Source organism: Chanodichthys erythropterus, chromosome 18, assembly GCF_024489055.1.
Source record: "Chanodichthys erythropterus isolate Z2021 chromosome 18, ASM2448905v1, whole genome shotgun sequence".
Classification (NCBI taxonomy): Eukaryota; Metazoa; Chordata; class Actinopteri; order Cypriniformes; family Xenocyprididae; genus Chanodichthys; species Chanodichthys erythropterus.
Window position 1 is genome coordinate 24,369,279 of NC_090238.1, and position 24,792 is coordinate 24,394,070.

General features: G+C 34.6%; 1 protein-coding gene across 1 annotated transcript in view; it reads right to left on the reverse strand.

Moving 5' to 3' along the window:
* The window catches only part of ldah (lipid droplet associated hydrolase), a 54,154-nt gene extending 48,364 nt beyond the window's left edge, over nucleotides 1-5,790 (reverse strand). Inside the window, exons 1-2 of the mRNA XM_067367648.1 lie at nucleotides 5,659-5,790; nucleotides 4,629-4,823 (exon numbers count right to left, since the gene is read on the reverse strand). Of these exons, the coding sequence (XP_067223749.1) occupies nucleotides 4,629-4,823; nucleotides 5,659-5,755 (292 nt within the window). The 5' untranslated portion in view covers nucleotides 5,756-5,790. The remainder of the gene's footprint in view (nucleotides 1-4,628; nucleotides 4,824-5,658) is intronic.
* Nucleotides 5,791-24,792: the final 19,002 nt, after the last annotated feature.

Sequence of the window (24,792 nt, forward strand, 5' to 3'; positions counted from 1 at the left end):
ATCTTTTTAGGAGATATCTGCCTCAATAACATGAAAAAGACATTAAACAATTGGCATTTTAAACAATACGACTATACTTTTAGATTACTATTACAACTATTAGAGACTAAAAATCATGAATAAATCGAGATCTTTCAAAAAAATTCACTTAGGGAAGTATAAGTAGATTGCTTGGTTATATCATGCAAGAAAAAGGTTACATTTTGAATAATTTACACTAAGCTAGTGTAATAAGACTATATAGAGTAACAATCAACCTTTGTCAAATAAAACATGGTTTGTGTTTATATCCTTTACTTCACTCAGTCAGTGTGCTTGTCTCAATAATACAACACCGTCCGAGTCCATTAAAACAGCAGCACCTGTGCCGGCCCTGGCAGATATAAGAGCCAAGGGAGCCTCTGGCCAGACCGCAGATTATTGCCGTTATCTCTGGAGAAAAGGGCACAGGTTCTACAATAACAGTGCCGGCGTATGGGCTCCCCATTTCCCATAAAGAGTCTATTGAGCACAATGCTCAGTGACATTCAGAGCCCGGTGAAAAGCTGCCCTCTTTAAGGTCATCAGCTTGACCGTGCTCTCTCTCTCCAGGACATCTGCAGTTGGGGTTTATCTTTTTTTCAATAGTTTATGTCAGGAACTCTAAAAGTGTACGCTACCATTTAAAAGTTTGTGGACAGTAAGATTTTTTTTGTTTGCTTTTAAAAAAAGAAACAAAAACTTTTTTCATCAAGGATGCATTAAATTGATCAAAAGGGACAGGAAAGACATTTATAATGTTACAAAAGATTTCTATTTCAAATAAATGCTATTCTTGTGATGTTGATGAGTCCTGAAAAAAATTGTATCTCAGTTTACAAAACAAATAAATAAAATTAAGCAGCGCTGTTTTCAACATAATATTAAGAAATGGTTTCTTGAGCAGCAATTCAGCATATTAGAATGATTTTTGAAGGATCATGTGACACAAATTATAATAAATTATATTTTAAAATAAATTAAAATATAAAAGTTATTTTAAATTGTAATACTATTTCAAAATATTACTGTTTTTCTGTATTTTTGATCAAACAGAGACTTCTAAAACATTTAACTTTTGAATACTAGTGTATTGTAAATCGTAAAATCATAAAAAGGAGAACAAAGAGACTGTTTTAGATGAGTGAAAGTATGAGTGAAACTTTTTCCATTTGTGGAGATGGTTAAACAGAGAGGCATTGGGAGAGAAGTCTTACGTCTGGTGACATAACATGAGACACTTTACTGACAGCTAAACTGGTACACTGCAAAAAATGCTGTTCTTACTTAGAGTTTTTGTCTTGTTTCTAGTCAAAATATCTTAATGGTCTTAAATCAAGAAGCATTTTCTTGACAAGTACAAATTATTTTCTTGTTTTCAGGAAAAATAAGTCAAAATTAAGTAAGTTTTTCCTTAAAACAAGCAAAATAATCTGCCAATGGGGTAAGCAAAATAATCTTATTTCAAACCAAGAATAAGCTATATAATCTTGTTTTCAGTTTGGACTAAGATTATTTTGATTACCCCATTGGCAGATTATTTTGCTTGTTTTAAGGAAAAAAGTACTTAATTTTGATTTATTTTTCCTGAAAACGAGAAAATAATTTGTACTTGTCAAGAAAATGCTTCTTGATTTAAGAACTTTAAGATATTTTGACTAGAAACAAGACAAAAATCCTAAGTAAGATCCTAAGTAAGAACAGCATTTTTTGCAGTGTATGAGAAGACAACTATAGTGAACATGTGTAAGAGCGTGAGCCATCCAGTAATCCAATGAATCATGAACACATGATGTCTTTCTGCAAAACTAAGCTGTCTTTGTAATGAACATGCATAAACAGCTATATCTGCGAAAAACATGTTCTATAACTGCAATAATCACGAGAGATGACAGATCTGAGGCTTCAATAGATAAGTCAAAGTTATATAACTTTTACTTTATTCAAGTATTGTATTTTTTTTAATACAATGGATTCAACCCTAATTCTGTCATCACTTTCTTCATGGAACACAAAAGATGATATTTAGAACTATTTTACTGGTTGTTCTTTCCATGCCATTACAATGAATGGGACTGGAAATCATCATAGAAGAGGTCCATATACCATTTTATTCCAAGTCTTCTAAAATTATGTGATAACTTTGTTTGAGGAACAGACCAAAATGTAAGTTATAATTATTCACTGATTATCTTTTGCCCTTGCTTCTGTCCTTAGCACACAATGCTCATGAGAGTTCATTAAAATAGGATTGATGAACAAATTGTACTTTTGAGTTTTTTAATTGGTCAATTCGACTTGCAAAAAAAAAAACCTCTCTCATAAATTGGGAAGGAGTGCTGGGGCCCTTTTCAGTGAAAACTGTTGAAATTAATATGAAATGAATGCAGAAGACTTGAAATATATATTGTAAGAGTTGTGTGGACCACTGTTTTGATGATATAAAATGCTTTTATTATGCTTGAAAGCTCCAGTCTCATTCATTGCTTCAGGAAAAAGACAATTAGTACATTCATCAAAATATCTTCTTGTGAAGTAAGTCTCCACAGAAGTAAGTAAGTCATACTGGTTTGGAACAGCATGAGGGTGAGTAAATGATGGCAGAATTTACATTGCTGGTGAATGATCTCTATAATTTTTGAAATTCAAAGAGTTTCAGCCAAAGTATATGTAAATCTAGCCAATGAAAGGTGAAATTAAGCAACTAAAAAAGTAGAAATAAGAACATTGCATCTAAAGTGCTGGGTCTAGCATAGTCTTAAATCTGACTAGGTGTAATAATCTGAATAATATTTTTAATGCCTAACATCTGCTCCTGAGCTACACAGCTTTTCCATTAAGTCAACGCACTAGAAGCTGCTGTCAGGGAAAGAGTGGTGGCCCATATAGCCATTTTCCACTGGGGTTTTCCTCTTGACCCAGGGCCAAGTGTAAAAAAGGTAGATTCCCGACTGCGCTGAACTTTTCTTCATATCCCTTGCATCTGTTGGACTGTGTTATGTCCAGTGCTTCAGATAGCTGTGACGCACTCACCCACCTGTGTACCAATCACTGCTACACAAGTTACATTAGTTATGTTTATAAATGCCTTGGCAACCAAAACTGAACACAGCTTGGTTTAAGATATGCATTTTGCCTCAAGACAAGATTTGGTGCTTGGTCTTAATTATGGAAGTGAAGTCATTGGCTTTGAGGCTGAGCAAAACCTAAAATCTTAATGTTCATTCAAACATTGTCTGACATTCAAAATGAAACCATCAAAAACAATATATATAGCAACTGAAAAAGACATAAAACAGGCTGAGTACATAGCAAAGCCAAAATTAGATACTCTAAAATTGAGGTCTTCACAAATCCACAGGATTCAAAAACCTGAGGTCCAACCTGAGACCCGAGAATGTTCGGGTCCAAAACTTTGACGAGTGCCTGGACAATGGGTTGGGTCTGATATTAGCCTCGTGTAATTTAAAATAAATATGCTTTTACCAAATGGACCAGAGTAGACCTGAATTCTGTTAAAATATGCCAACTTCCATTATTCGTTTCAGATGTTAAATAATATTTTATCATTTAAAACAAATACATACCAATAATTCTATGATCTACCTTTTTCTCTGTCAATCCGTGCAATATGTGTAAATTACCAAACCCCTCTGGCATACCATTAAACTGCACTCTGCAATACTTGAGTCACTTAAATAACTTCTCAATATTATCTAAATATCAATTTCCTTTTCATTTTAGGTGCAACATAAAACATATGAGCAGTTTATCTACTTGGAATTGCTTGCACATGCAGAAAAACAACGTACTGTGACTGTCTAAATGCAGCTGATGTCAAACTAATCACCTAAATCAAATAAACAAAAATGAAACTGTATATTTTTGTGAAAATCCATGGAAAACATTTTATTCTACATTTTTGACACACACACAAACTATACACTGCATTATCTGGCAACATATGGGTTAAAAAAAAGTAGACGTTACAAAGAAGGATCAGAGAATGGATTTCATCTACAAATAAGGTAAGAAGATGAGCATACTTTTACAATTTACAGTGTTTCTTATTTGTCATCTCTGATTTTGGTCTGTGTCATACCTGGTTGAAAATGCCTTCACTCGCCACTGGCGTGCAGGGCTGCAGGCTGTGCAGACGTCGCTGCTTTTTACATTCGGTTAAGGCAGGGTAAAAAAAAAATTGCTGTTGGGTCGGACTCAGTTCTGATTTCATTGGGTCTGTCTCAGGTCATGTATTTCTTTTGTAAAAATTAATTTATGCACACCAGGTTTGGGTAATAATATCGAATATGTCAAATATACAAGTCCCAGACTAGCATGTGCTAACTTAAGAGTAAAACAAACATTCATATTTCTTCATATTTTAATATATTTTTTTGTATCTTAAAATATATTAAAATACAATTTTGGATATAGCATACTGTATATTTTAAAATGCGTAATGCACATTTAATATATATTGGAACACAACTTTAAATCTAATATATAATAGATTTTTTTTTTTTTTTCTGTTTTATCTATATCTTTTTTAAAATATATATTGTATAAAAGCATTTGTTTTTGCCAAGTGGAAACTCGACCCATCCTACCTGGAATGACAAGGATGAGCATTTTAAGAGGGTTTGGGCCCTTGCTGAGAGCATGCAGGTCTGTTGGTCCATACTTGAGCAGCTCAGTGATTGCACCTCTACAGTAGACATACTCCACAGAAGCATCCTCTCCGGGCCCCTTGGATCCAGGACTGCACATCACATCAACCAGATCAGCTCCACACAGTTCTGGGCCTAAATAAAGAAACCAGTGTGTCAATATATAGGCTTGCTTATAGCTTACCACAATACAGCCAAACAACCAATGAGGGATAAATGTGAAAATGCAAGGTTACTAATAAAACATTTTTCAATAATTTATAAGTAAAAGTACTTGAGATATAAAACATATATTCAAGATAGATTACTCAGGTCATCCAACTACAACTTGCTGATAGAATGTACAGTAAAAGACAGCTGAAAAATGTTGAATCAGCTTTTAGTGATTATGATCACAAGCTGTGGAACTCTGTCCCAGACTTCCTACAATCATTGGACGCAATGAACGATTATTTAACACTTTAAGTGCTCTTTAACTTTTGTCCATCATATTAATGAATGCTGTCTTGCTGGAGTATAGGACTTTAGCACAAGAGCTGGAGCAAAAGCAGGAATGCAGCAGTTCTGCTGCTGTCTGATGGTGAAAGTCAACCTCTGACATCTAATGACTGAATGACAGCTTGCAACACACTGCACATTGGAGTTTAGAATCTGTTATCTTGTTTAGTCCTCTGGTCAGATCATTCAGTTCAGGCTCAACATGCATAGAAAAACAGCAAAACAGCAGAATAGGGTAGAATAAAATAGAATACGGGTTATAGGCATCAGCTTTCGATTATTTTACAACAAAGCTTGTCAATGTATAATTTCTTAAATTAACTATAAATTCGTTTTCTAGATTAATTAGTCTCTTGTCTATAAAAAAACAGTAAATCTGTAGCTCATAATGCTCATTCATTCAATTTACCTATGACTTTACACGCAAAGTTCAAAGCTTGTCATATTTGAAGGACTACATTGCATTTCTTACCAAAAGATGATATTCTTCTGAGTGTTTGTGAGCGGAGAAAGTTTGTAAGAAGAGGTGTAATGACATTTACCGGCAATCTTCCTAAAGCAGATATCATTAAACTGAAAGGAGCGAATCGCTTCTTAATGTTTCTTCTTCTTGATATTTCCGCGAACGAACAAAAGCTTATCGCCACCTAATGTACTGTATGTACGGATTAATCTACACTACGCTTATTTATTAGCTGGTTTAGAAGAGGGTTAATTTAAATATTTAACATTTAAAGCAAATAGAAGGGTTGAGAAGTTTGTCTTTATTTTATTTGATCCTTGCTGTGAGGCGACAGTGCTACCCACTTCACAGTTAATTCACATAGGAACGTTCTGTGGTGGCATTTTGTGTTATATAAAAATCTTACCTCTACATTGACTTCACCCTTGTGGAAAGAAAATAATATATCATAATGTATGTAATTTTATATTCAGTAATATACTTAATATATAGATTTGTATGTGATCAGATATGGTACTGCATGCATAATATATTGCAGATATATTTACTCATAGCCTACAGCATAAACACATATATGGTAAAATATACTATATAACACATTCTTTATATTTCATAATTATCTAAATTTTAAATGTTTCATATTTTCAATTTAGTTCAGTTAACAAAAGCACACCTGCATTTACTAAAGTTTCTACCAAAAAGACTATTATTGTACTAGTGTGCACAGCTGTTACTATTTAAATAAACAACATATTACATATTATATTATTAGTCTTAATGATGTTCAGCCAATCATAAAGCTAACCTCAGGCTCTACTCGTCAGCACAGTGGTAACCCCAAAAACTCAAACATACCAGAAAACCTTTTAAATTCCAAAATAATACAACTTTAAACACTAACAGATCAACTCCATATCACTATTGAGCAAAACACATGAAATAGCACTTCATTTTAACATTTACTCTCCTTTAACAGTCAGAAGCAAAGCATGCTGGGAACTAGAAATCTGTTGTAACCACTGATTGTAACTCATTCCATGAATGTGTGTATATATGTGTGTGTGTACAATACATTCACATTTATATGGGAACATGTATGTGCAATATCTGTACACAATAAAGGATGAAACTTTATGAATTTAATGCTATTTTTGTCTTCATTTATAAATATTGTATATGTATCAATATATAGCCATATATGGTGAATGCCTATTGCAGTGTATTGAAAAATATATGCACTAGTTTCCCATATATGGAAATGTATTATGTAATATATCGCATTATCCTTTATATCCTTTATACCCTTGTCCCCTATTTAAATATCCATTACTGAGTTTTCACTCACTGAGCAGGTTACATGCAGAGGTGGGTAATCCAGGGGTCAGAGAGTAAAATCTTTTAAGAGATTTCAATGACGGTTGGTTTCATTCGGTTATGAGATCTCAATGACGGTAAGTTTTCTGTGTGAAACGTTTTATTTTTAGTCACGAGCAGAGGTGGGTAATCCAGGGGTCAGAGAGTGAAAGTCCTGCCATATTTTTATTCCACCCACCGCAGCATTAATGCGATAAATAAGTGATTAATTGAGTGATGATTGAGCATTATTGAAGACGCCTGATGATAACAAGGTAAAACTTGATAAAACTTTAGGCACACACAGACATCAAGAATCAGCCTGTGAATCTCAACAACGGTGTCAAGCAACAAATTCTGATCAACAGATCAACTCTGAACATTAGAAAATAAGCTACTAAAAAGTCACAGAAAAACAGCAAAATTTTAATTGTGAGAATAAAGAAAATTACTAAGACAATTCAGCTCATAATTTATTCATGCAGCAATGCATGATGGGAGGCATGGATGAATTTTGATTGGTGGCACCCAGAATACATTGCAACATGCTTTATTATTCTCACCATTGTTGAGATTCACAGACTGATTCTTGATGTCTGTGTGTTTAAATGATTTTCTTTTTTTTTAAATCAGAACTTTAAAAAAAATTGTATTGTATAAGCTGATCTTCTTCTGTAGAATCAAAGTGTTGCTGTAATCAATGTCAATCTGAATCTAACTCAGAGATTGGGCTCTAAATGAGTTCAGTGATTCAGATCCATTAATGATCATGTGAGAACATAACCAACACCACCTGATCATCTTTTAACTTTGCTTGGTTGGTTGGTTAATGCAGTTAAAACAAATAAAATCTAATATTAAAAAGTCAAGGGTCAAGAGCTCAACTAAAACAAACCCTGACCTCGATGATGGTAACTTAAAAATTGTGATTTTCTCCTTTGGTGATTCTGCTTGTTATCATCAGGTGTCTTCAATAATGCTCAATCATCACTCAGTTAATCTCTTATTTATCTCATTAATGCTTCAGTGGGTGGAATAAAAATATGGCAGGACTTTTACTCTCTGACCCCTGGATTACCCTGGTTACATGTTGAACCATAAACTCTTAACCATAACCATCTCACCCATTTATTAAATAAAATGCAACCCCATTTAACATTAATTTTGCCAGTGTGTGATAATGCATTGATTGTTGTTGATAAAACAGATTATGCTATTAGGTCCATATAGCACACTCAAATAGTTTGCATCATCAGCATAACTATGCTGGAAAGTCCCCTTTACTTCCATTAGATCATCTGTGTGTGTGTGTGTGTGTGTGTGTGTGAGAGAGAGAGAGAGAGAGAGAGAGAGAGAGAGAGAGACAAAATAGATTTCCTTGACTTTTTGGGCTGGGGGACTAAAGAAAACAAAAGATAAGGCACAGAAAAAGATGATGGAATATGCCAGTTTGATAGGAGGTAGGACCTATTCAGGACTGGACAACTGGGAATGGCCCGCTACATGGATATTATACTGCATATAATTTGTCCTCAGTCCTGTGAATTCAAGCGACGGTGACATTATGCCACTGTCATGACATTATATGACAAACACTCATATTGACCTCCCAGAACTAGTCATCTTCAGCAGATGTTCTGAATCACCCCGATGTGAGGACTCAAACCTGTGGGTCATGTGACCACACACAGCAGTGCTCTGCAAACACAATTACCTATGGATATTAAATAGAATCTTTATCTAGTCACATGCTGTGAGCTTTCATGAAGATGAATGCATAGTAATAAACAAATTGCTCTCTGTTGTATACCCAACATATAAGCTGTCTCAACGGCAACTGTTTTAAATATCAGTTTTAACCGTCATGAGTTCCACAGTGATATCTGGATATAATCCACTCTTGTACAGAAATATGTTGAATCTGATTTTCTGCCACAGTTCTAACGGCCAGTAAAATGTCAGCACTAAATCCAAGTAAAGCACAAAAGGCTCCAATACTGGCTCAGGCAGTAATCTCGGTATTCTTTCAACACACTATCACAAAATCACGAGTCAATCACTAAAAGAAAATGAACTGATTAGAACTGGTAAAAAAAATGTATTAGGAGCCAAACAGGGAAAAAAGCTCCACACACATTTTATTAGATCAAGATTAGTTTCAGGAAAGAGTATGCAATCTGACATTATACCATTGCGTGGTACCTGTGTTTTCTCATGTTGGACAGACACTGTGACATGGGCTTAGATGTAGATTTCTTATACAGAATCAGGTGTCCTGTGAGTTTTCACCTGAAAGTAAACCCATATGTAATCAACAGCCAGATCCATGTTTGATGTATTAGGTCCAATACCGCAAATGCAGATGTGAGTAGACTAAGACATTGTCGCCTAGCAATGTAATTTAAAAAGTATTCAGAGAATATCTGGAAAGTGTAAGTCATACTCAATCTAATAAACTGTTTTTGACTTTGTCAAAAAGATCAGTTTTGGAATATTAATGTCTAAAATTATGTTTAGACATGATAAATGTTTGCAGACAAAATATAGTAATATTGTAGTAAAAAGAGAAAATGTCGCCAATTGACCTGCTTGATGTGACGGCCCACATTTGCCATGTGTGGTATGATGATCTGGGCCACATGTGGCATGGAATGATGGCACTTGGGCGAACCACTCCTGTTTACCAGATCTGAGCCACAAGCAAGCCATAGCAATGCCATATGTCAGCCAAGAGCAAAGAAATAAACCAGAACTGGACCTTATCTAAGTCACAAAATCATCATATATTATTTATAGAATCATCTTTGAATTAACAAGCCTGTTAACAAGCAGAATCACTGAAGGAAAGAAGAGAACTGAAAAAAGACACAAACAGAAACACAAGAGCTACAACTGACTTTAGCCACATGAAATCAACTGAAGATAAAAAAAAGAGATCTCAACAGAGGAGGATTAAACATCTCCACAAAGAGCATTACAGCTTCACATATTACTAACCAGGGGTGTGTTTCCCAAAGCAAACTATGGTCGCAAGTTCCGTCATTACCAATAGAGTTCAATTGGACTTACGACCATGGTTCAGTAATGATGCTTTTGGGAAACACACCCCAGGGTAGCATTTCCCAGAAAAATAGTAAGCCTAACTTGATCGTAGAACCATTGCCACCAATGGAGCTACGATCAATTTAGGCTTACGATGCTTTTGGGAAACACTAGTGGTGCGTTTCCAGAAACCATAATTAGTCAACTATGGTCGTAAGTTCCATTGAAATCTATTGGTAACGACCGAACTTGCGACCATAGATCGCTTTGGGAAACGCGCCACAGATTGACTTTATTTCTGTCATAAATCTACAGAAGTTTTTATTGAGAATTAACAGAAGTTTAACACTCATGTTTGTTTCATTTGAGGTTACCATAATGGGGTTTGGTGTTTACATTAGTTGTGCTCTTAACTCTTTTAATATGTTAATCTTTTCTGGCTGCTGTGACAGTGTGTTTTTCAAATACATTTGCAGCAACAAAGAAAACTGAAATGAAATCAAATGATTTTTAGCTATTGATGTTTTTGTATTTGTTGTGAGGTTGTCTGAATCACTGATGTCATTTGAATAAAACAATTGCACTGTGCCATTAAGACATTTAAACTACAAATCTTATTTTACTGCAATATGAAATGCCACTGTATTACAGAAATCAATTAGAAAATTAAAAACAAAAACTATGAGCAGAAAACAATTAACTACTATGACAAACACAAATATGAGCAATCAGCATATGAATCTCAACAATGGTGACAACAAAATATTCGGGCAATCAGGTTCGGAGCAGGTTAGCCGTGCAGCCTAGGCTAAGTTACTATGGCGATGAACACCGCTAAAAGTCAAGTTACTTTCATGGTACCTAAAACCCAGGATTGGCGCAAACTAATCTGAAACTTACCTGGCTAGCCAGCTAATCCAGCTTCATGGTACAGGCCCCAGGTGTATTTTATTAGGGTTAGAACATAACTGTGCAGAGAGGAATTGAGTTTGAGAACACCGATATAAGGATTAAATACACAAATGGCAATATATAAGGCACTATTCCTTTTATATGTTGTGAATTTTAACATGATATGTTTTATTTAGTTAACACAAACACGCCTGCATGTATTAAACTATTCACCAAAAAGCTAATCATAATCTTTCACGTCTTTACATAAATATGAAGAGTTTGGTTCCAATAAATCCATTTTGATTAATTTGAGTAAAAATATCTTTACCAAGAATGCGGCAAAATGAAAACCACTATTTTCTGTTTCAAACTTTCACATAGCATCTTTTGTTTATAAAAACATTAAACATTTAAATCTAGATTTTGATTTTCAAAGGTTTATTATAACAATTTTTTCCTAAAATGCAATAAATCCATGTTTTTGCAATTAATGCAATTAATCCATCAATATAAAAGTTATTTTTCATATTGAAAATACACAACAAAGTAAGCTGATTCACATATATGACAACCTCTGAACTTTGTCAGTACTCATCTTATATACAGGTATTTGACTAAAAATACATTCAGTCGTCGCTCCTAAAATGAATTCACGGAGTAATCTTGTTAATGTTATAAATTAATTAGATATGTCTCTGTTTGACATTAGCTGATTAAAGAGGTATCTGGCGCCACCGCACGGTTAAAATAAACACATTTGCCGAGTACGTTGATATTAAAATCGGCTTTTAAAAACTGTTCATGATTCAGTTTTGGGGACCGTTACAGAAGTTTGATGCTGTCGTGGAATAAGCAACAGCCGGCATTTTATTTTTTCCTCCTCCCGACTCGAGTGCCTCTTCTTAATCTCCTCACGTAAATGATTACATTTCGATGACTTGCGTTTCTTCCCCACCGCAGAAACCACCACAGGTTCATCAATGCCGTCAAAATGATTCATTTTTCTGTTTTTGTCGATCACAAAATACAAAGTAGATATAAGGGGAAAAAACTAGGATGCCGGGTGTATTCAGAGCGCCGCCATTACTGTTACAGTGCGTGGAATGGTGCGCTGTGATTGGTTGAGCGGATATATCGCATTCTGCAGATAGGGGGCAAACTGGCGTTTGTCGCGGTTTGGAAAGGGAGAAAACACTACGTAATCGCATTTTGCGCTAAATTAATAACTGACTTTTCAATACCGACCAGATACAATATTGCTTCGGGCGAAAACTCAATTAAAAAAAGAAACGGCGTTTATCGCGTTTTCGAACCAAACTATAAAGCCATACATGGTCAATTGCAGTACATTGAAAAATACAAGCACTATAGTTTCCCATACATGGAAATGTATTATGTAATATATTCTATTCTGAATCTGCAGTATATTCCCATATATATTTGCTACGTAAGAGGGTCTATGGTTGGAAATTTGCTCCAGGTTGGCCGCCTGCAGCTGTCAACCTGAAGCTTTCACCTGCACACCCACTGAAGCTAAGCAGGGTTGAGCCCGGTTTCTATCTGGATGGGAGACCTCCTGGGAGACCGGGTAGCTGCTGGAAGAGGTGTTAGAGGGGCCAGCGGGTCTGATCAACCTGTGGCCTGAGTGGGTCCTAATGCCCCAGTACAGTCGCAATAAGCTGTACTGTATAAAGGGTGTCACCCTGGTGTAAAATAGTCCACACAGCACATCACATTCCGCCCAACGCCCCAGTACAGTCGCCATAAACTGTACTGAATAAAGGGTTAAAATAAACCTCAGAAAATAAGGGGTGTAACCCTGGGGCAAAAATAATCCCTACATTACATGTCATTACTATTATTATTATTTTTTTTAACAAGTCTCATATGCTCATCAAGCCTGTATTTATGTGATCAAAATCCGCTCTGAACAGTCTGAACCGCTCCAAGCAGCACTCGAACCCCGGCCTCAAAGTGAAAACTCGCCTTAAAGGAATAGTCCACTTTCAAATAAAAATGTCCTGATTAATTTACTCACCCCGATGTCATCCAAGATGTCCATGATCTTTCTTGAGTCGAAAAGAAAGGTTTTTGATGAAAACATTCCAGGATTATTCTTATAGTGGACTTCAATGGCCTAACGGTACAGTTTCAATGCTGCTTCAAAGGGCTTTAAACGATACCGGACAAGACCTGTGTGCTAGCCCGCTATATAAGAAAATTATAAGATATCAAAGATAGACATCAAAGCAGAGGTGGGTAGAGTATCCAAAAACTGTACTCAAGTAAAAGTACAAGTAGAAATATTTACTCAAAGTAAAAGTTAAAGTAATAATCTAAATAGTTAGGCTACTTGACTAAGAGTAAAAAAGTATCCAGTGAAAAACTATTCAAGTTGCTCGTTACTAGTTACTTTGTATACTACCGCTCAAAGTCTGGGATCGGTAAGATTTTTAATGTTTTTAAAATAAGTTTTGTCTGCTCACCAAGGCTGCATTTGAATGCAGAGTACAGTAAAAAGTAAAAACAGCAGTAAAAACAGTAATATTGTGAAATATTATTACAATTTAAAATAACTGTTTTCTATTTTAAAATGTAATTTATTCTTGTATTGGCAAAGCTGAATTTTCAGCATCATTAGCTACTCCAGTCTTCAGAAATCATTCTAATATACTGATTTTCTGCTCAAGAAACATTTATTGTGTACAGTTGTACAAAATATTTGTGTAGCCTACAATGTTTTTTTTTTTTTCAGGATTCTTTGATGAATAGAAAGTCCAAAAGAACAGCGTTTATTTGAAATATAATCTTTTGTAACATTATAAATGTCACTTTTGATCGAGTTAATGCATCCGTGCCGAATAAAAGTATTAATTTCTTTAAAAAAAAAATGTTCTCAAAAATAATTACTGACACCAAACGTTTAAACCGTAGTTTATAATGTTACAAAAGCTTTCTATTTCAGATAAATGCTGTTCTTTTGAACTTTCTATTCATCAAGGAATCCTGAAACTGTTTTCAACATTGATAATAATCATAAATGTTTCTTGAGCAGCAAATCATCATGATTTCTGAAGAATCGTGTGACACTGAAGACTGGCGCGTATTGATGCTGACAATTCAGCTTTGCCATCACAGGAATAAGTTACTTTGTAAAATATATTCAAATAAAAACGGTTATTTCAAATTGTAATAATATTACACAATATTACTGTTTTACTGTATTTTTAACTAAATAAATGCAGCCTTGGTGAGCAGAAGAGGGTTCTTTTAAAAACATTACAAATCTCACCGATCCCAAACATGAGCATGTATGTGCTCGCGCTCATAACCGCTGAACATCTGGCACAAACAATGATCAAATGCATATTGACGGATCTTCTTCCGTCTGTTTTCAAAAATGTAATCAGATGTGTAGGCTATTTCTACAGGCGCGTGTAAACTGGTTAACAAAACGTCGCCGGCGCCGCCACTGCACTACCCACAAATTACCACGGGGCGGCGGGTGTTCATTTCATACTCTCTGAACAATGGGAGCTTATTTAATGTATAAATGAATATATATGTCCAAAACTACGGTAAAGAAATGCTACATACTTTGCTATCGTGGCGTGATAGGCTAATTTGGTTGTATGGCTATTGACTGTATGAATTGAAATCAAATTAAATCGATACGTGTAATTCTTCACAGACACCATATGCAGTTCAATTGATCTGGTGTGTCCCGATAGACTAGGGGTAGAGTTTTTGTTTAGCATGCCAGAGGTTCTGGGTTCTAATCCTCCCTCATGTAATTTTTTTTTTTCTCATTAAAAACAAAGATGTTCATCAGTGATGGTATCAAGAGCAGGGACGTTTATGTGCACTTTATTTTGTGATTTCACCAGAACAAGTCTCTGGTCGCAACAGTGTGCAAAAGATTGAAGCGCTCGCCCGTGTGAAGACTGGTACGTCCTGATATAAATGTTGACCCAGGAACATGTTGAACTCAGCAATATCAGGTTATGCTGAAGGCTGCGCAGTGTGCACGAGCGCAAAGAGAACACTGATAACAGCGGCAACGAGCACTTAATCACATGATTTTTAAAACAACAACACATCCCAGCGCCAGATCGCCTATTATTTAACACAAACGTATTAGTACATCCGTGCTGAGAAATGTCTCAAAAAAGTGGTGGGATATCGACCCTGGCAAAAAGTGGTGGGGACATGTCCCACCCGCAAATTACGCCTATGACACAAGATTAAAAACGACACAAAGAATCCTGTCTGTGGTGTAGGCATTAGTGCGTAAGTGTATAACCAAAGAGTAAAGAACCCAAGAGGCGACACTTCGATACTTTTTTGCTAACAGCCACTAGATATTATGGGGTGAAAATATTAACTGGTCCATATAATCCTTCACGTACACACTCAAAATCGGCGAATTTCACTGCCAAATCAGAAGCACAAAAGTTTTTTGAATTAAGTCACCATGTAAATTGTATGGCTCCTACAGTAAATGTTGTATTGCCTTATATATGTTTTATTACCAGTTGTGGAATCCAACCAATCCTCCATCTGCGGTAACGTAGTTAGCCTACTTTATCCATTTTCCATTTTCCACATTTATTTATAGTAAATTAATAATTAATAAATTTAAGATCATCATGTTTGCAGCGAACAATATATTTTAGACCTAGTGGAGTAATAGGTAATATATCTAGGTCTAAACTGAAATAGGCTATATTGTACATTTTAATGGATCAAGCTAACATAATGATCTTATAATACATGATGCATTGCTGTGTCCGTTATCGCATAATTCCCACTTTTGGACACTTTTGCTTTAACAGACATTAGACAGACAGCACTGCAAAATCAAGCTGTTATATTCATATAATTATTGCCTAACATTCCCAATTTTTCTGATGCATGTCCTTAATTTAATTTCATATGTTGGTAATAATTCAGTGTTTATAAGCCTTTTAAAGAATTTTAACCCAAACTGACTGGATTTCTAGAGAGCAAAGGTTTTGTGAAAAAAGTGGAAGACTTAAACACAAAATGTGTAAAATAAACTGTAAAAAGGATTTGATGATCACTAGTTATAGTATTTTATTCTATGTTGTCATCATTCAGGTTGGATTTCAGCTTTAATGTATGTTTTGTTTTAACAAAGCAGCTGATATTGCCATAGAAACTAGTGGACTGCGACTCGCTTTTTTTTTGTTCAAAGGAACAAAATCTACCGTCATTGAGATGTCATAACCAAATGAAAAATACTGTCATTGAAATCTCGTAACAGAACAAAACTGACCATCATTTAAATCTCGTGATGAAAAAAAGATTTCGCACTGAAAACTTACCATCTTTGAGATCTCATAACTGAATAAATCTGACTGTCACTGAAATCCTATAACAGAACGTAAAAGGTCCGTGTACCTTCGTATAATTTGTTTTTTCGTTTTTGTCTTCTAAACGGAAAAAGGAAGAAAGCATTCATTTATCACATATTGGACCCTCCTCATGAGCATAAATAAACAAATCTCGAGTCGTTTTTTCATATTTTTGTTTTCGTTTTAATCACACTTTGTTCTAATCCACCAAAAGGAAAAACAATAAAACCAAAATGGATAAACGGCTTGAATATTCGATTTCTACATGGGCGGGAATAAAACGCCCCTTTCCGCTGATTGGTCAACCAAAGATAAAGCCGCGCCATCAGTTCTCAGCTCCAGAATCAGCTCCGCGCAACAGTAGACTATATATCCGATACATTTGTACGGAATATTACAGAGTTTATTGCAACTACATTTAACCTAGTTCTCATCAAACAGCCAGACTAATAAATAGCTCGACACAACCCGTGCCGGGGTAGAGCCTAGACAGAGCTTTCTTCTGTATTCATTCGCGTGCAGTGAAATACTAATTTATCGTAATTAATATTAATGTACGTGGCATCACAACTTTGGCACACTTATTAGCCTCAATCTGTGTGCCGGACTGTGTGCCGCACTGGACAGCGCTGAGATTGGTCAGTCTACTGAAGCGCAGAGCAGAATCGATTCAAGGGTCAAGTCATCTTCATTTATATAGCGCTTCTTACAATACAGATTGTTTCAAAGCAGCATCACAGTGATAATAGGAAAATTAATAGACAGCGTTTGTTTTGGCTTTGCAGCAGCTATAAAGTCTATCGAGCTAAAGGTTTTGATTGAATCACTTTCGTTGTAAAAATCAATAATTATTAACTTAAATGACGCTTAAATGACACATTTTTTTAACTGAAAACAGAACAGAAACAGAAACTTTCAATGCGTCTTGCCGTTCATTACGTGTTTAAGGGTTATTGCCATCTATTACCGTCAAAAAATTAATTAGTAAAATAAGCTATATTTAAAATAGCTATATCCTATTAAAGGCATGCCATTTTTAATTTAAAATCTTACATTTAGTCAATATTATATTTTTTACATTATTTTGTTTCAAAGGCATCTTGCACTGCAGAGGTGCAATGCAGCATCTGAAGTTTCTTTTAGATGTATTTACACAATTAATGCTGCTTAGAGAGGTCCGTTAATACATTCACACAGCAGAGCAAATACATAATGCAATTACATTAATTTTATGTATTATACAAAATGATTTGAATACAGAAATATGAAATAAATTACAAGATGAAACGAATATAAAATATCGCCAGTAGGTGGCAGCAAGTCACTCTGTTAATGAACGAGTGATTTTATTCAATCGATTCGCTCGAAACGCTGATTCATTCAGTAATAAAAGGCTGTATGGCTGGTGAATCACTCAAAGACTCGGATTCATTCACGAATTTACTACTATAGGCTACTCTGTGCGCCTTATGTCAGGAGTCGCACAATGATCTGTGACTGATTTAGAAATTTAGCTGGCAGAAAAAAAATAAAACATTGTTTTGAGGGACATACTCAGTGTTAATGAAATAAACGGTTCAAAACAATGTCAGGACTGCTGATCTGCTCTTCACTACAATGTAACACTGCGCTGTTCGTCGTGCATTTTTGGTGCACAGATTTCAAGAGATGATCAGCTAAATAAAACAGGCGGTGTGCCAATTAGGGGTAGTTGTGACAGCAGATGCAATATAAATAAATTAATATTTAATATGATAAACTAATTCCACCGCATGTAAATGTATGCGCAGGCAGAAGAAAGCTATGGTCTGCAGGGTTTGTGTCGAGCCATTCATTAATCTGGTTGTTTGATGAGATATAGACCCAGATGAAATGTCTGATACATTCTCTCCGCGCTGTCCAGCAGATATTTTTAGAATTGGTCAGCTAAATAAAACAGCGGTGTGCCAAGCAAATACATAGGCTAGGAGTAGTTGTGAGAGCAGATGCCACGTAAATTAATATTTAATACGATATAAATCCGCCAAATATTAATATTTAAACTTACGCGAATGAATAGCTTATAGCCTAAAAAAAGCTCTGTCTAGGCTCTACCCCGGCACGGGTTGTGTCAAGCTAGGCCTATATATTAGTCTGGCTGTTTGATGATGAGAACTAGATTAAATGTAGTTGCAATAAACTCTGTAATATTCCGTACAAATGTATCGGATATATAGTCTACTGTTGCGCGGAGCTGATTCTGGAGCTGAGAACTGATGGCGCGGCTTTATCTTTGGTTGACCAATCAGCGGAAAGGGGCGTTTTATTCCCGCCCATGTAGAAATCGAATATTCAAGCCGTTTATCCATTTTGGTTTTATTGTTTTTCCTTTTGGTGGATTAGAACAAAGTGTGATTAAAACGAAAATAAAAATATGAAAAAACGACTCGAGATTTGTTTATTTATGCTCATGAGGAGGGTCGAATATGTGATAAATGAATGCTTTCTTCCTTTTTCCGTTTAGAAGACAAAAACGAAAAAACAAATTATACGAAGGTACACGAATCAGGGTATCTTCCGTTCATTCATGTTTTGATTTGATATTGAAGTCAGAAAAATGAGAAAACCGCACTTTTTTTCGTTTTTCATTTTTAAAATGAAAACGAAAAAAGAAAAAACTGGCTTGATTTTTCTTTTTTCGTTCTGGGGTTGGAAACAGATAAGCAGTTTGAAAATTCGATCTCTACATGTGGGCGGGAATGAAACGCCTCTTTCCGCTGATTGGTCAACGAGACGTCAAACCATGTCGTCATCAGTTGTTCATCGGTTCAGCTCAACAGAATAAAAGTCCCTCGCTCTACAGCTGTACGGATTCTTAACGCGTTTATTCTACATTTCATCTCTTTCTAGTGAATTCTAGCCAGACTAGTGAATGGCTTGACACAAATCGTTCTGATGCAGTGTCAGGGCTTAATTCTGTGTAGACATTAATTCATCACGTGAAATATTAGTTTATCTCATAAATATTAATTTACTTTGCAGCTGCACACTACCCCCAGCCTACAACTTCGATACATTGAGTGTAAAAATGTCTTTTGTTTTAGACAACATGGGATGGATTTGAAATGATAGATAGGCTATGAAATATATATATATATATATATATATATATATATATATATATATATATATATATATATATATATATATATATATATATATATATATATATATTATATAGCCTATATAATATAGCCTATATATAGCCTCAGCTAAACATTCATTCAATGTTTCCCAATGACCCTGTGCCGCCGCCACAGTTCATAAACCGAAAATATATATATATATATGTGTGTATTTTACAGTCACAGCATATCTATTGGGCCTATTCTGTTTTTTTTTTTGTTTTTTTTTTTCATAGAGAAGTGTAGGACGTCAAATGTTAAATATTCAGTTATCCTATTCTGTATCATATATGTATATACTAGGGAACATGCTATTTTTTTTCCTTTTCTTAAAGTTATAACTTTTGTTTAAGGCAATATTCTGAGTTTATTTATGCCGACTAAACTTCCAACGCATATCAGAACCGTTGTGTGACTGACTCGTAGCGCACAGAGCCGTGTTTCATTCCTGAATGAATCAGAGTCTTTGAACAAATCAGTTGACTGAGTGATTCAATGGCCCAAAAGATTATAGAGATCCAATTGATATTATTCTTGAATGAATCAGCGTTTTAAACGAATCGCTTAAAATGACTCAATGACTTAAATGTCTCAATCATTAACACAATGACTTGCTGACACCTACTGGCAACATTAATTTCATAATCCAATTATCGTTTCATTTTGTCATTTAAAATTTTCTGTATTCAAAATGATGTGTAAAACAATAAGTATCATTACATTATGCAGTTGTAATTCCTACACATATACTGCCCTCTCTGAGCAATCTAACAACTCATAAATCTCAAAGCAACTTCAGGTGCTGCTTCTTTGACACCTCTGCAAGCCTCTGGTTGATACCGATTGAATTGGTAACAACCTATAGCATCATATTATTCTAATTTAATTGACAAAATGTAAGAACTTAACATTAAAGAAAGCATACATATTTAATAAGATTAGGAAAAAATCCCCAAATCCCCTGAAAATCAATTAATCAATTAAATCAATTACAGTTAATTTCTGACATAGACAGATGACAATAAATAGGCTATAAAAATACTCTTTATCTCATTATTGTTAGTGTTATTTCAGGGTTTTGATATATAGCCTAATATTGATAAAGTATAATTGATATCTTAAGAGAGCACTATAATGGTTATTTTTTAACACTGTTTTAACATTTTCCCCTTTATTTATTTATTTTACTTTTGTTAAATGTGGGATAGCCTATTTCAAATTGGCATAAACGAGTTCACCTCCGTCATCAAATCATCAAATTCACATTTTAAGTCCATCTCTCTATAGCACCGCTTTGATGAACTAATAACATGTAATATATTTTCATATATTTCAAATTCATCCCATGTCCAAAACTCAGGGTGTTGTTTAAAACAAAAGTTATGACTGCTGCATATTTACATCGATAGGCTACAGATTTGCACTTTTTAATTCAATACATTCACTGCCCACTGCGTCGAGCAGCTTCGCTAGATTTTTATAGTTGGTCACTTCAATAAAACAGTCATTGTGCTAACGTTGTAGAATGGGAGTAATTGTGTGCAGCTGCAAAGTAAATTAATATTTGATGAGAGAGAGATAAAATGTAGAAAGTGTTAAGAATCCGTACAGCTGTAGAGCGAGGGACTTTTATTCTGTTGATCTGAACCGATGAACAACTGATGACGACATGGTTTGACGTCTGGTTGACCAATCAGCGGAAAGAGGCGTTTCATTCCTGCCCACATGTAGAGATCGAATATTCAAACTGGTTATTTGTTTCCTACCCCAGAACGAAAAAAGAAAAATCAAGCCAATTTTTTGTTTTTTCGTTTTCATTTTAAAAATGAAAAATTAAAAAAAGTGTGGTTTTCTCATTTTTCTGATTTCAATATCAAATCAAAACATGAATGAACGGAAGATACCCTGATTGTACACGGAACGTAAAAACACCTACCGTCTTTGAGATGTCATGACTGAAAAAACTGACCGTCACTGAAATCTCGTAACAGAATAAAACCAACTGTCAATGAAATCTTGTAATGAAAAAAAAGTTTGACACTGAAAACTTCACATCATTGAAATCACATTTGACTGACATTGAAATCTCATAACAGAACAAATGAACAAAACATACCATCATTGAAATCTTGTGACTAAAAATAAAATGTTTCAAACTGAAAACTTAACGTCATTGAGATCTCATAACCGGATAAATCTGACTGTCATTGAAATCTCATAACAGAACAAAGAATAAAACCTACCGTCAATGAGATGTCATAATCGAATGAAACTGACCATCATTGAAATCTCAAAACAGAACAAAACCGACCATCACTGAATCTTGTAGCAGAACAAAACTGACCATCATTGAAATCTCGTTTTGAAAAAAAAACTTTTCACACTGAAAACTTACCGTCACTGAGATCTCATAACTGAATAAATCCAACTGTCCTTGAAAACACATAACAGAACAAAGGAACAAAATCTTCCGTCATCGAGATGTCATGACTGAATAAAACTGACCATCATTGAAATCTCGTAACCAAATAAAACAGACCATCATTGAAAGCTTGTGCGAAAAAAACGTTTCACACTTAAAGCTTACCGTCATTGAGATCGCATAACTGAATAAATCAGACTGTCATTGAAATCTCTTAACAGAACAAAGAAACAAAACCTACCATCATTGAGATGTTATCACCAAAAAAAAAAAATACTGTCATTGAAATCTCGTAACTGAACAAAACCAACCATCACCATCATTGAAATCTAATTTTGAAAAAAATAAAACGTTTCACACTGAAAACTTACCGTCATTGAGATCTCATAACTGAATAAATCTGACTGTCTTTGATGTTTCATAACAGAACAAAGTAACAAAACCTACCGTCATTGAGATGTCATGACCGAATAAAAACGTTTCACACTGAAAACTTACCGTCATTGAGATCCAGAAGCATTAATGAGATAAATAAGTGATTAATTGAGTGATGATTGAGCATTATTGAAGACACCTGATGATAACAAGCAGAATCACCAAAGGAGAAAATCGCAATTTTTAAGTTACCATCATCGAGGTCAGGGTTTGTTTTAGGTGAGCTCTTGACCCTTGACTTTTTAATATTAGATTTTGTTTGGGCGGTTTTAACTGTTTTAAAACCAACCAGACAAGCAAAGTTAAAAGATGACTGTGTTGGTTTTGTTTTCACATAATCTTTTTGATCTGAATCACTGAACTCATTTAGAGCCAAATCTCTAAGTTAGATTGACATATAAATGTATGTATAAATTGTTTAGTAGGATAGACTTATTAATTATTTTGTATGAAATTTCCTTAACATTCTTAGTAAGGAGCAACTTCTGGGGCAGTGACCAAACTTGAGTCCAATTTACATTATGAAAGAGATAATAAAAATATAAAAAATAAAAATTCCAATAAAAAGTAACAGGAGGAGTAGAAATATTCTCTTTTAAAAATAAAGATCTAATTTTATAATTGTTGGACTTTAACACAGAAAAGCAAATCATGCCAACTGGTGTATTTTCAGGTCTTGGAGGGCATAGTGCAGATATAAAGGTATTATTTGTAAAAGCATTCCTACTCCAGCAGGTATAGCCTTGATAACCACATTGAATTCTTTTAGTGTAACAGGTTTTTTTATCAGCCCGCTCCTAAACCAATTGTGAAAAAATAAAGATTTATTCCTATACAAGATATTTCCATTATTTTTAGATAAAAAACATGAGAAGTTGTGTTTGTAGATAAGACTCCAAGCAGCAAGTGCTTGTTGATAAAATTTAGAGAGCTTAATTGGAAGTTTTTCAATTTTATAGTTACACATTAAATGGAATTCAATGCCACCCAAGTGAGAGAAAATATATTGGGGTATTACATTCCAGACAGATGATGGGCTTTAAAGGGCTTTTTCTAATATGTAAATTTAGAAGCTGTGTAGCTATCAGAAATAAATACAGAGAGATGGGGCATCCCTGTCTGACCTAGCGATTCAGAGAAAATCTAGGAGAGGTGCCACTGCCGAGTTTTATAGAGCTATTGCCATTAGTATAAAGCATTTTGACAGATCTGCAAAAAAACTCACCACATCCCATCTTGTGAAGGGTTTGAAATAAAAACTCATGTGTCAAAAGCTTTGTAAAAGTCCAAGAAAAGGATAAAAGAATCATTAGAAATAAGATCAGAATAATCTAATATATCTAAGACCAGACGTATATTATTAAAGATATGTCTTTTTTATAAAAAGCCAGACTGGCATTCATCAATCAGATTATTTAAAACACATTTCAGTCTTTTTGACATAATCAAAGCTATTATCTTATAATCATTATTTAGCAACATAATTGGCCGCCAGCTATCAATTAAAAGAGGGTCTTTATTTGGTTTGACATTAGGATAATAAGTTCTTGACACAAGGATGGAGGAAGCAAAGCTCTATCAAGACTCTCAACAAAAACTTCAAACAAGAAAGGAGCTAAGGTCTTACTAAATGCTTTATAGAACTCGGCTGTTAGACCATCTGTTCCTGGAGATCTATTATTCTTTAAATCATTTATGGAATCAATAATTTCTTGTAATCTAAGAGGGGCATTGCATACAATAGAATCCTCAACATTAAGCTGCTTTATGTTGGGCAGGGATTCAAAATATTTGGAGGCAGATTGTTGACAAAAATTAGAAGTATATAGATTACTATAAAAATCAGAACAAAAATTGGCAATGATTTTGGGGTCTTTAACAATATCACCATTAATATTCAATTGTTCAGTATTTTTGGTTTGTTGTCTCTCAAGTCTAAAGAAGTAGGCAGAATTCTTTTCGCCTTCCTCAAGCCATTTCCTTCGAGACCTTATAAAGGCTCCTTCACCCTTTCTATTGTAAATTTCCTCTAATTTAAGTTTTTGCTCAGTAAGTTCTGCTTTATCAATGTCAGACATTTCTTCTACTTTTTTAGATAATAAGATGGAAATGTTGACTAAAATTTTATCTTTTAAATTTAAGAAGCTCCCAATTACTACAGTAATTTTTATCACTTTTTGCTTTATCCCAATAAGACAAGATTATTTTCTCTACACCAGTGACTACTTCATTATGATGAAGTATTGAATTATTCAGTTTCCAATATGCAGAATTTCTATTTAAATTTTCTGGAGATTTAAAGGGAATACTAATAGAAATTGCCTTGTGGTCTGAGAATGGAGATGGTATTATATCAGTGACAGTATTTTCTAATTCTTTAGAGGTGAGCCAATAGTCAATCCTAGATTGACTCGACAATGAATTATTATTCCATGTAAAAGATACTTATGATGGG